The sequence below is a fragment of the Lonchura striata genome, chromosome 5 (assembly GCF_050655825.1).
Source record: "Lonchura striata isolate lonStrDom1 chromosome 5, ASM5065582v1, whole genome shotgun sequence".
Classification (NCBI taxonomy): Eukaryota; Metazoa; Chordata; class Aves; order Passeriformes; family Estrildidae; genus Lonchura; species Lonchura striata.
Genome location: NC_140707.1, coordinates 40,810,916 through 40,824,376, shown reverse-complemented (window position 1 = coordinate 40,824,376; position 13,461 = coordinate 40,810,916). Strand labels below are relative to the sequence as shown.

The following is a 13,461-nucleotide window of genomic DNA, read 5'->3' as shown; positions in this document are numbered from 1 at the left end:
TGAGATGGAGAACTCACACTACAGTTGTATAAAAACGTCAGAAAGGTAGGAAATTAATGCAACAATGCACTCTTAAGTGCTATTTGTAATTACCTATCTTAGGGAATAATCTGAGATGTCTGATGAAGTTTCAATGCTGAACTCTTTTCTGTGCCACAGTCCTGATGCAGTTTTTATCATATTTATCTTCAGATTGTTCTGTGAGTGAGAAGAGAGATTCTAGTTATGTGACAGCAGCCCTTGGCAACACATGGAGTCACAGCGTCAACACCAGGCTCATACTACAATACCATGACTTGCCAACAAGACAGGTGAGAACTTAACAGCAAAGAGAATTTAAATAAAGCTACACCAGCAGTGCTTGGTCAGATGGGCTGTGTCCTTCATCCTCTCTGGTTATGCTACATGTGTTGACAATTTGGCAGTCGAGAGCCCAATCACTTATTTGGGGTGGGGGTCGGTCAGTGTCCTTTGTTTTTAAGGGATGACCAGCACTCCAGTGCCTCCGTGTGTTAGGATGGGCCTTTCTGAGTCACAGCTGATACAGATGTACAAGTTTCTTGAGCCTTTAGTGCATTCTACACTGTGGAGATGAAAGGTAATACTTAAAGTGCTTTCTTGTACAGGAATTTAGGAGAGGAGAAACCTGGTCTTTTCACTGCCATGATTGTTTTTGCTGTCTTGCTGTCCACTCTTTGTGCCAAATTTCATCTGACTGTTAGGGCACGGAGCACACTGTTTTCTGTGACTGCTGTTTGTGAGTAGAAGGTTGCTGCCTGCACCAGCAGGTTTAACTTTGAGCAGTAAGTATGGTACCAATTTCCCAGAAGTATGCCTGCAAGCAGGAGAATAGTCACCCTTTTCACTAAGAGACTATGCTTTTAAGTGACATATAGGAGCATTTTTTACTGCAATCTTAACTTAAAAATTGCACCTCTTAATTTAAAAAACTGAAAACTGGGAGACAAGGCATTTGGGGTATGATTGAGGGGATTACTTGTTTTGATTTTTAAAACATAATGCATGATTTCATCTGTCCCTTGGGATATCTGTGGTTATAATCTTTTTTGGCTTTGTCTGTTCTGTTTTTGCATTGATGTTACTCTTTCCAAAGGCTGTGACCCTCAGTCCTAATGTTATTGATTTCCTGCCAGTTAAAGCAGAGAGCTGTCAGAAAAATTGCTACGTGATATTTGTACTATCTTACTCCTATACCATTACTACCCATGTGTGTTCAGATTGGTGCTCCTGGGTTTGCTGTCACAACACAACATTTCTCGCTCTTAAATTGCAGTTGTTAGAGCCAGAGGAGAGGAAGCCATCCAGTTTTATTAGAAAATTATTTATTAGAAGTCAAATTATAATGATAGCACTCCTGTTTCTTCAAGTAGTGGGCACTTCAACTACTTTGGAGCAGTAGTCCCCTGGACTTTGAGGAAGAAAGTTTAGTGTGTCAAATGTAGGTAGAAAAGGCATCTTCTATACTCACTTCTAATGGCTATGCATAGAAATATATTCTTACTAATGCTGGTCTTAGAAATTTTCTTATGTACTCCTTCTTATTCTGGTCTGTAACGAGTTCTCTTTTTCTACAGAAATACTAAGTTCTGAAAAATACAAAGCTGTTCATGAATTTCCTGGATCACTTCGGAGTTACATGAGAGTGGAGTTGGCAGAGGGTAAAGGGCAAAAACTGGGCTTTGTGCTACTTCATGATGCACAAAGTCAGCTAAAACAGATTAAGAACATTCCTCTGGTAGTGGAAAAAGGGAGACAGCTTTCCTAAAGAACATTCAGATATTTCATGTTGTTTTTTCCTGATTCCTTTTTGAGAAGGAATAGATCATAAATGTATGAAAAGTTGTGTTCAAGCCTTTGAAATTTTGGTCTGCTTAGCAGAGTTTTCCTCTCTTCCTAACTGGATTTATGAGGTGAACCACCTTGCTTACAAGTGAAGATACGTGCTCATTCTGTTTTAATTAAGCAAAGGAACTAAAGCTACAAAAAAAAAAAAAACAACCCTAAAGTAAATGTATATTATTAAAACCAAAGTAATTTTAAACAGAAGTGTGATATAAATAGTGATGTGCCTGTGAAGTCTATGGCTGAAATGGGATATGTCCATATTGTCCTGTAGGTATTTTCCTGGTGCTGGTATCTGTGTCTTTTTTCCAGATAAATTCTCGTTTCTTAAACTCATAGAAATATTTCAGCTAGACATGCAGTTTCCACTTAGAGGAGGGCATCTGGAGTTACCCTACCTATCACAGCACTGTATTGATCAAATTACTATCATTTTACACACATATGCTCCTTGATAATTGCTTTAGACCCACTTTCAGAAATGAACTGTGAATAAAGGTGCCTCAGGTCTTGAGATGCCATTTCAGTCATCGTAAAGTGGTTCTGCCAGGAGGTATTAGATATCAATGGTTTGAAAGGCAGCACTTTTTAAGGAAGCTTAACAGGAAGATTCAAAAATTACCAAGTCAGTAATCACATTTATAAATTCTCATACTACATAAAAAAAAAAAAAAAAAAAAAAAAAAACCACAACCAAATAATAATAATAATATTAATTTTTTTAAAATAAACAAAAAAACCCAAAAAACTTTTGATTACCTTGTAGTCTTGGTTTTAAAGTGAAATTTTGCCCCAGGGAATTACTGAAAGCACACAGTTGGTTCAGAGATTTGGGTGAAAAGTAGTTTCAAAACCAAGTTTTTCCTGCTCTTCCACATTTGCAACCTTACAGAATCAATACTGTATAAGGAATGAGCTGTTTTTCCATAGAATCATAGAAACTTCGTATAGTTGGTGATCTTTCTAATTTCTGGAGGTCTCTCTGCAGGGCCTCTGAGGGAGCCAGCAGCTCCTCACAATTTAGTGCCATTGGCAAACATACTAAGTGTCCCTTTGAATCCTGCATCCCTGTCGTTAATGAAGATGTTGAAGAACGCCGGCCGAGGATGAAGCCCTGCAGAACCCCTCTAGTGACAGGTGCCCACTGTGATGTCACTCCATTCACTACAGCTCTGTGTGCCTGACCTGTGAGCCAGTTGCTCACCCAGCACATGATGTGTTTATCCATCTGTAGCCTGGACAATTTGTCCAAAAGGATACTGAAAGCTTCACAGAAGTCTAAGAGGATTGCATCTTCTGGCTTTCCTAGATCTTTGAGGTGGGCTACCCTGTTGTAGAAGGATATCAGGTTCAACAAGCAGGACTTTCCCCCTATGGTGCCGTGCTGGCTGTGATCAACAACTGCATTGTCTTCTAGGTATTTTTCAGTACTTCCCAGAATAATATTTTCCATGATTTTACCAGGCACTGAATTGAGACTGCCAGGCCTGTAGTTTCTGAGGTCCTCTTTCTTGGCTTTCTTGAAAATCAGGATAATGTTTGCCAGCTTCCTGTCAGGTGGGACCTCTCAGGATTTCCAACACTGCTGAAAATCATTGAGAAAGGCTTTGTTAGTGACATCAGCCAGCTCCTCAGATGAGTCCCATCAGACCCCATAGATTTGTAGGGATTCAACTGAAGCAGCAGATCCCACACAATTTCAGGGTCAGCTGAGAATTGATCATTCTTGCAGTCATGGTCCTCTAGATCAGGGCTAGAGGCCGCTGTGGCCCATCATCTGTGTTGAAGACGGAAGCAAGGAATGCATTTAAACATTTCTGCCTTGTCCACGTCCTTGTTTGTGAGGTTGACAATCCTCATCTTGTAATGGAATGATGTTATTTCTATGCTGCCTTTTTCCATTAATGTATTTGAAAAAAACCTTTTTATTGTCCGCCACAGTTCTGGTCTGCTTTATCTCCAATTGATCTTTGACCACATAAATTTTCCCCCTACCATGGCCAATAGCATTTCTGTATTCTTCCCATGTCACCTGACCCGGCTTCCACCAGATGTACACGTCTCTTTTCCTTACACAAGGGATGCAATTTGTTTTTTCAAAAGGTAAAATTCATTCTTTAGTCAGTCACTGGATCTCCAGAACATTCTCTTTCTGGATACACTTTCTCTCTTTCTTTCCCTGGAGGAGCTGGAGTGGTGGTGACAGTCTGAAAGACTTTCCCTCATTACATCTGACTTCCAAGGTAGTAGAGCCAGTGTGCCAATCCTTGCTGCAGAATGCCACCTATCAAGAGAAAAACCACTTCTTGAGAAGCACTGGATCAAGGGTGATATCCTTCAAAACACAGAGTGATACTGTGATTGTTCAGGAGGATTCAAGCAAGCTGTTTTCCAGAGCTGTGGTATCTCCTGGACAGCCCACTGGGTTGCTAGATGTTTGTTCTTAGTCATGCAGTATTTGTTACTGGGAAAACTCACATAGTCCCTGTTCCTGAAACCTTGGGGAATGCCAGGGCAGCAGGTGGCAGAGCAAGTATGTAACAAACCTTAGGAAACTGAGCATAGAATTCCTACATGTTTGGGATTTTTTTATATATTAAGTAAAAAAAAAATATTTTGTTTATCCAGTAGATATTTTCCAGCCAACCATCCCTTTTTCCACCCCACCCTTCCTATGTCTGGTGAACATTAATAAGACAGCAGCCAGTTCAGCAAAGTAATGAAATTTCTGGGATGTCCTGCCTGCCTGAAAATCAGTTAGGTTTGCTTTATTGCTAGGAGAGGAACAGCTTTTGAACAAACAGATGAACTTTGCTCTTTTGCTTCCTTCTAGAAGCCAGGGTTCTGGTTTTTGTTTCCTCCGTGACAGAAGCAGCACGAATGGGGGAGGGACCAAAAGAGATTTCCAGTCTGCATTTAAATTCATTATGTCACCAAAACCCACAAGCATGGACAACAGCAGGAGTCTTTTAACTACTGAGGTGGGGCTGAGCTGTACAGTTTCAACAGCAGCACAGTGGCAGAAGAACATGTGAGAACATGGGAAAAGTTAATTGTTTCCCACAAATACCTTCATGAAGGGAATTATCTTTATGGATACTAATACTTCGTTCTCCCTAAGTGCTCTTTTAAGTAGTTAACCATGACATGTATTTTCCTGAAATGCGTACATAAACATGCAGAGTCTTTGAGCTTGGGCCAAAACAAACGGGGCTGCACTAGAAACTATCAGACTCCTCAGTTATCCTATGCATATAATTATCCTTCTTTCCTGAACTGGAGCAGCAGGCTTTAAGGTTACTCTTTCTCATGTGTTCTCAGCTGTCTTTGGTAGGGTTAAATACATTGCCATGCTAGAGTCAACATTTTGTTCTTGTCCATTGGAGGTAGGATTGTTAGATTAAATGAGATTAAATGAGACAGTGCCCAGATCTGGTATGGCAACTTCTATGGGCCTGGTTTATTTTATCATTTTCAAGGGATTTGTGAGACTTGTAGTATTGTGTTAATCTCTGTAACATGTTTTGAAATTCTCAGAGGAAAAATGCATATAGAAGTGTTATAAAAAGTCAGTGCTTTCTGTTTTTTTCAAGAAAGAGCATTTGGAATCACAGACTCATACAGGTTGGAACTTTTAAGATCATTGAGATCAACCATTAACCCAGAACTGCCAAGTCCACCACTAAACCATATCCCCAAGTGCCACACTTACATGTCTTTTAAATACCTCCAGGGATGGAAACTCCATCACTTCACTGAGCAGCTTGTTCCAATGCTTGACAACCCTTTCTGTGAAGACATTTTCCTAATACCCAGTCTAAACTTCCCTTGGCACAGCTTGAGGCTATTTCCTCTTGTTCTGTTACATGTTACCTGGGAGAAGAGACCAACTTCTACCCACCTACAACCTCCTTTCAGGGAGCTATAGAGAGCAATGAGGTCTGCTCTGAATCTTCCTTTCTCCAGGCTGAACAAGTCCAGCTCCCTCAGACACTCCTCATTCAGACTTGTGCTCCAGACCCTTCACCAGCTTTGTTGCCCTTCTCTGGACCTCCTCCAACACCTCAATGTCCTTCTCGTATGGAGGAGCCCAGAACAGGACACAGGATTTGTGGTGTGGCCTCACCAGTGCCGAGTACAGGGGGACAATCACTGCCCTGGTCTTGCTGACCACATTGTTCCTGATACAAGCCAGGATGCCATTGGCCTTCTTGGCCACCTGGACTGCTGGATCAGCTAGTTGTCAACCAGCACCCTCAGCCACTCTTCCCCCAGCCTGTAGCATTGCCTGAGGTTGTTGTGATGCAAGTGCAGAACCCAGCACTTCACCTTACTGAATGCCATAGAACCGGCCCATCAATCTGGCCTGCCCAGATCCCTCTGCAGAGCATTCCTACCCTCCAGTAGATCAACACTCCTGCCCAACTTGCTGTGGCCTGCAAATTGACTGGTGATGCACTTTATCCTCTTGTCCAGACAATAGATTAAGACATTAAATAGGTTTGGCCCTAATACTGAGCCTTGGGGAGCAGCACTGGTGGATGGTCACCAACTGGCCATAGCACCATGCACCACCACTCTCTTGGCCTGGCCAGCCACACAGTGTTTCACCTAACAACCAGTACACCCATCTGCACCAAGGGAAGCCAATTTCTCCATGAGAATGCTGTGGGAAACAGTGTCAAAAACCCTAGTAAAGTCTAGGTAGTGACATCCACAGGTGTTCCTTCATCCACTGTGTGGGTTAGTTTGTTGTAGAAGGAGATAAGGATGGTTAAGGAGGGCCTGCCTTTCACAGACCCATGCTGTGTGAGCCAGGTCCCCTGGCTGTCCTGCATGTGTTGTGTGATGGTGCTCAGGATAGTCTGCTCCATGAGCTTCCCCAGCACCAAGGTCAGGGTGACAGGCCTGTAGTTCCTCCTCTGGCCCTTGTAGATGGTGCCACGTTTGCCAGGTTCTGTCACCTGGGACCTCCCCGGGCTGCAGGTAACTGATGGGCAGTGGCTCATTGAGCTCTTCTGACAGCTCCCTCAGGACCCTTGGGTGGATCCCACCTGGCCCTGCAGACCTGTGTGTGTCTAGGTGGCAAAGCAGGTCACTGGGCATTTCGCCTTGGCTTATGGGGGCTTCATTCTGCTCCCCATCCATGTCTTCCAGATCAGGGGGCTGAATATCTGGAGAACAACTGGTTTTAGGATTGAGAAATGGGCTGAAGCTTTCGAGCTGTGCTACGTGAGCTGTTGGGCAGGAGTTTTCCTGCTAAAATGGTAAAGTGTGCAGGTAAAGTGTTTCAAATGCATAAGTGTGTGGTGAATCATTCTCAATAAAACAGAATAAAACCCCCTTATCTTGTTCAGACTAATGCCAGACATAACTTCTGTTGTGTCCTTGGTTACAGACCAGCTGTTTCATCTTGCTCTGCTTACTATCATATGAATTAGCCCTGAATAAGTACTTCAGAATTGCTATGGTGAAGTAACTGTGGTACTTGCTGGGTGGGGGAAGGGCTGGAAGAGAGCAAAGGGGAGTGAAGATTGTTTTACATTTATGAGATTTGCAATTATTTACCTTACATTTTTTATCATATTAGTAAAGCAGTTCTTTCAAAATGTTCAGATATTTTGCTATAACTTCACCAGGAGATAGCTACATAAAGTGTGTATCTGTTCTAAACCATCTTCTTATATAATATGCTTATCATATGGAAAGTCAATTCTGTAAAAACACAAGGAGATATTTTTATAATTCTTTTTAGAATAAAAGTGATGGTGTGGAGTCAAGGAAAAAAATAATAGGAAATTTTACAGGAAAATAGATTTTTTTTCAGGTGAGATTAATTTTTTACAGTTCTCCATTATGTTTCTTTCAAAAAATAGCTGTGAAAAGACTGCAGAAGCACATATTCAAATTCTGCAAATCCTTCCATGTAAATAAATGTTTTTTTCCTAGGATGCACAGTTTACTGAAGAGACTTTTGCCTCGCCTCAACTATCAATTGAATATTTTTAATCAGGACTCAATATTGTTATGGCTTTAAATTTCCATGCAAGTTTACAAACCACATCCTTAAAACTACATAAATAAGCTTATGGGTTTTTTCCTGATTTAAGTGCTGACAACTGATAACCCTTATGACAGAAGTATTTTGCTTATCCATAGATCACATACAAGCATAAGCAGCAATATAATCTTGAATAGCATGGGAACAGTATGAAACTGGACACAAGGCACAACTGTAGCATAAACAGATGGTTATCAACAGAGCATGATACTGACTTAATCCAGCAAAGTGCCAAATGAAAGGATGCCAGAAAAATAGTGACGGTTCATTAACAAGTGTTTGGAGCTCAGACATCACCAGGTGACTTACTTGGCTGACCTGAGTATTTGTTCATGTCTGTCTTTGCAGCAAGCCTCCTTCTTAAGGAACTTTTGGGGAGTGGTCATAAAATATACAGAGCCCTGTCTACATTAAATGGGTCTGGATTCTGGATATATGGCCCTTTCCTGTTAACTTTTATAGAGAAATGTTTCCATCATTCTTTAACAAGAATTCATTTACTTAGGTGTTTATAGAACACTAATCAATTTGTTGTCTAGGAATCTTAATAAAAATGAAAAGGCTCTGGGTGAAATAGAAAAGACCAGAAGAAACCTTGAAATACTTCATCTTGTTCTCATCTCTGTTATTTCTTTAATAATTACTGCAAGTTTTCTTAATGAGGATTATTTTACTGTCAGACAAAATGTGGGAGCAGCTGTACAAGCTTCAAGCTCACTCACCTGTAGTTCAAAGCATCCTAGACAGAGAAGCAGGGACATCTTTGAGGCAGAGAGGCAAACTCAGTCATTAAGTTAAACTGAGGTTTTCCTGCAGAGGCTGGTGGCAGAGGTGAGTTCTTTCTGGTAGGTGTCTTTGACTGACAGACCAGCCCACTCTCAGAGGAGCCTGCTCCTTAGCTGCTGCTAACTTACACAGTTACAAGTTAACCATCTCCTATTATGTTATATTTTCAAATGACTATGGAAAAGCATTTTGCAGACTTATCTCTGCAGTGCCCTTGCCAGGTGCTCATAACTGAGGAAAGTGAATCATAACTGACTGAGCTTTTGCAGCTGGGAGCAGGGCTGGAATCTCTGCACTACCATTGAGTGCCAATAAGTTTGATCTTGCTTAACATTTATTGCCCTTGTTTCAGGCACTTACAAGTCTTTGTATCTCTTGGTACTATATAGTGAAGATACTCCTGCTCCAACTTGCTCAGTAGATTAACTCACGGAGTTCAGTCTTGAATCTCTCTCCTCAGCACGCCATAAACTTTTCTTCATAAGCAAAGGTTAATGAAACTGGGACTGTGACTGGAGCTTTATGACAGAACTTTTTCTGTAATTCCTTGTTTCCAGTTTCTGTTGATACCAGAGGTGATTTTTCTAAGCCTAAGCTCTATAAGTCACCATGCATTCCTGTCTCTCTCCTTTGCAGACATCAAAACTGGTCTAAACTGCAAGTACCCAATGAGGACATTAGCTAGCACTTAAATGTTTAGATTACTAAAATGCTTATCAGGCCTCTTATCTTCAGTAGTGGTTAATGCAGCATTTCTAGTATTATCAATACCTTTTTTCCCCCTCTTTCAAACACATCACAGAAAATAAAATTGATACCTTGATGAGACCTACTTAGTCACAGAGATGCTGTTGTTTTAATTTTTACATATTTTCTCAGTTCTGTAACTGAGGAAATGGCCTTTTGCCATGGTAATGGTAATTGTGCACCTTTGTGTTGCTCAGAAATGTTCAGAAATTTGGGCTATACCTTCTGTTCTTTATTGGGAGCCACTTAAAGGTCAGGATGGGAGGAGTGAGATTGCTGTAACAAAATCTGTTTTGAATACAAAAGAGAACTTCTGTCTGTGATGCTATTATCCAACACCCTTTACAAACATTGAACTTACAGTTAAGTAAAACAGCATAAAAATGGGAGAGAGAAAGAACCAGAGGGGACTTCTAGGCTTCTGTCTGAATTATATGAAGAATGTTTTGTTTGTAATCTTAAGTATCTTTGCACAGAGGGAATGAATGCAAATTCCCATCCTGTTTGTGCAGAATCACTTTCCTAATTTTGATTTGACTTCTGTGTGAGTTTTTCCCTCAAAACACAGAGGAATTAACCTAGGGCACATTCTCTCATCAATAACTGAAATATCATCACTCCTAAAGAGTGACAATGACCATAGTTGTTTATCCTTTGAATGATGTGGCAAATCCTCTTGCCTCCTGTCTTCTACCAGATTCTCCTTTTTCCTTTTTTTAATTTCTTTTTTTCTTTTTTATTTTTTAATTTGAAAACAGAGAGAAGCAATACCTAATTCAACTTTAAGTGTTAATAACTCAGAAAAGTTCTGCTGAGTCTATCTTGGAATATAACATAATTAAAGACATTCTTAATAGTGAAAAATATCAGAAAATCATTGAGTTAACTGGACAATCTCAAGTAATGAAAATATAGTGGAATATAAGATTCCTAATAGAAATAATTTGCAAAATAATATTGGGCATTACAGAAGAGTTTCTGTTTTACTTAAGAACAGACAAGTTCAAAGTGAAGCTAATATACTGGAGTGATTTAGTTTATCACAGAAAGACTAATTCAACACTGTAATGTAACCATGAAAAGGATGTAGGCTGTCCTAGAATATATCAGGCAAGGTGGTCTCAAATGAAAAGTGTTTGTATCCTTGTGGAAAGGCACTGGGGACATCTCTGGAATACTGTATATGATCTGGAAATGTTTGTTCAAGCTTCTTTCTGCTTTCCTCTCTACTTTCTTCCCAGCCAAGGTCTGTGCTAGATAGAATATATTTGTTGACATAGTAACAAGTTTGAGCTGTCACTGGTTAAAAAACTAGAACTTAGGTAAAGCTTTAAAACCAGATAAACTTTGACATATTGGCTTCAGTGGGCAAAATGAATGGCATCTTGTGTGAAAGGGTAGGGATCAGACATAATTTCATCTTCAGGCATTACAACTTTTATGATTCTCTAAACATATTAAGGGAGAATCATGTCAGGAGTTTGTATGTCTAGGATATTGTACTCTGAACTTGAATTTTTGCTTGTTTTATGAATCTAAAGTCATTGAACTGTTCTAGATTGAGAATACAGGAGAATGACAGCCAGTGAAAATCTGCTGCAGAGAGAACAATGTAGGACTCAGTTTTGTCAGTATATCTACCCTGGGTAGGTTCAATCTAGAGGAGTTTGCTCTATGTAGACTTTTAAATCTTCGATCTCTGTAATTCCTGTGCCTTTAGCTGTGATGTAAAAACAGGCTGAAAAAGAACAAAACCTTCTTAACTGCTTAGGAACTGAATGCAGGCTACTGACCCACTTTAAGGAATAAAATCATTTTGACATACCACTGCTTGAGATTGACTGCACTTTAAAACACAGGGGGTTTTGATTATCTTCAGACTTAATGAGAGCTGCCTGGCCAACTTTATCATATCTACCCATCATAATGCATCAAGAAGGTAATAAAATAGATAATTTTCAAAATATTACCTTCCCTTGGACTGATTGTTGTAACTGTTGGAAAAATACCATGGGACTTTGGGACTCAATCAGGAATGGAAAGGATGTGTGTAGGAGGTGGTAGTATATTCTACCCATATGGTGGAAACACTGGAAGATAACTTGGGACTTATAAATAGCTACCTGAGCCATCCTGCTTCCAATTCTCACAGGCACTTTGTTTAGGGAGAGATATGTCCTTTGGCTGCATATTAACAGAAAGCCCATAAATTCCTCAATCAATGTTGAAGTTCAGTGTTTCTGACAGACTGTGATTGATGGGTAGCTTCAACTTTTCCAACACTGGTAAGAAGTACTATAAAGTACAGCTCAGTTAATAAATTACTTCTTCCTTGAGTATTCATACTGGAGCAATGAGGTCATTTATCAACAAATCCCCCTGTCTCATCAAAGAGAGTGATAAACTGAGGTTGCAGTGTGGTGTGTGAGTCACTACTGAAGTTCTCCACTAGAAAGAGCTCATTAGATTTATCTTGGGTTTGCAAGGCCCTTTCACATTTATGTAACAGTGATGGTTCATGGTCTCTCTTATCAGTCATTTCCTACCAGTGAGTCTGGAATCTCTGGTAGAAGTTCTTACACTAATTCTGAGTGAACAATTAGTATAATTTTTTTTCTACCATTTGATTTAATTTGTCTGTGCAGATATCTTCTGCAGTTCAGGCTGTTTACATACTGCACTGTATTGAAGTGGAAGTTAGGGACTTCAGGACACTTGAACTGGCCTTGTGCAGAGCTGACAGTGGTTGAGAAGGTTTGGTTTGGAGCCTGAGCCAGTAAAACCTTATCATGTCTGATCCAGCACTGACATTTATTTCAGCACATTGGTGGGTCTGGTCCAAGTGATATGTTTGTTCTTCAGTGTACGTCACTGAACTTGTTTCTTTTAGCATCAGTCTTTATTTATCTATCTAACAGTAATATAAAACTCTGTACCCACAGTCATCTCAAGCTACAGATAAAAAATCACCTAATCCTCTGTTAAATTGTGTTAGTATTTACAACTGGATGTGATACATTTCATATCAAAAAAAAGAGGAAACTACTTTTTTCTCCTTTTCTCCTACATTTTTGTCTTGCTTCTCACTTGTGGTCTTATAGTGGTCATCTCATTTGCAATAACTGAGCAAGCTGAAAAGAGAAATGTGTAAATAAGCACAAAAAAAATCAAAGAGTTTCTTAATAATCTTACTAAGAGAATACCACATATACTTAATTGGTATTAAATATATAAAAGAAAGGTAAACAACTTACCGTAAGACATGTACTAAAAGTTGCCATATAGGTGCCACTGCAGGAAAGAAAAGGTTGAGGGTTTTTTTCCCCTACAGTTTTGCATTTTCTTAGTAATGGCTGCATTTCTGTCCTTTCAACATAACTAAACTTTTTTAAAGTTCATGTAGTTAGGATCCCTAAAGTCTGAACTTCTTAAGCATAATCCTCATACAAGAGAATATCTAAGAGCTATAAATGCTGCTCCCAGTAATTTTGTGAAAAGAATGATCATTGCACATGATGGTTGCTTCTGTTCCTTCTCCAAACATAAAAAGATTATTAACCTACTGATCATTGTTTGTGGCATGTTGTCATCAAAAATTTCAGACCAGGTGGGCTATAAAGCAATATTTGAGGTCTTAAAGGGCTGACTAGTCTTTAGTGCATCTGTGCCATGCACTGGAACAAGAATGTTTGCCTTCAGCTGATGGGGCTTCTAGGATATCTACTGCCCTGTAGAAATGTAAATGAAGCCTTCTGGAACAGTTCATGTTTGTTAGAGAAATGTTTTTCTAGAATTTTGTTATTCAGCAGCTGTACAATACAGATAATGTTCAGCAATACAGATAATGTTTATAAGGCAAATGGTTTCTAATTCATTAGTAAATTCTCTCACAATAATGTTCTTGCTAGAGAAAATCTGACTCCCGTAGAAAGCTTGAAATTAAGTTTTTAATTAACTCTGTCACTTTTCTTTTTAATATCAGTAGAGTGTGTTAGTACTCCAAA

The 13,461-nt window shown here is 39.6% G+C and overlaps 1 protein-coding gene across 19 annotated transcripts in view; it reads left to right on the top strand.

Moving 5' to 3' along the window:
* The window catches only part of RAD51B (RAD51 paralog B), a 452,264-nt gene that overhangs the window by 249,746 nt on the left and 189,057 nt on the right, over positions 1 to 13,461 (top strand). For all 19 annotated transcript variants that reach the window (XR_014956026.1, XR_014956032.1, XR_014956030.1 and 16 more), the window contains one exon: positions 193 to 311. Coding sequence is in view for 12 of the 19 variants with exons in the window: in XM_085582079.1 (XP_085438205.1) it covers positions 193 to 311 (119 nt within the window). In the remaining 7 variants the exon portion in view is untranslated. The remainder of the gene's footprint in view (positions 1 to 192; positions 312 to 13,461) is intronic.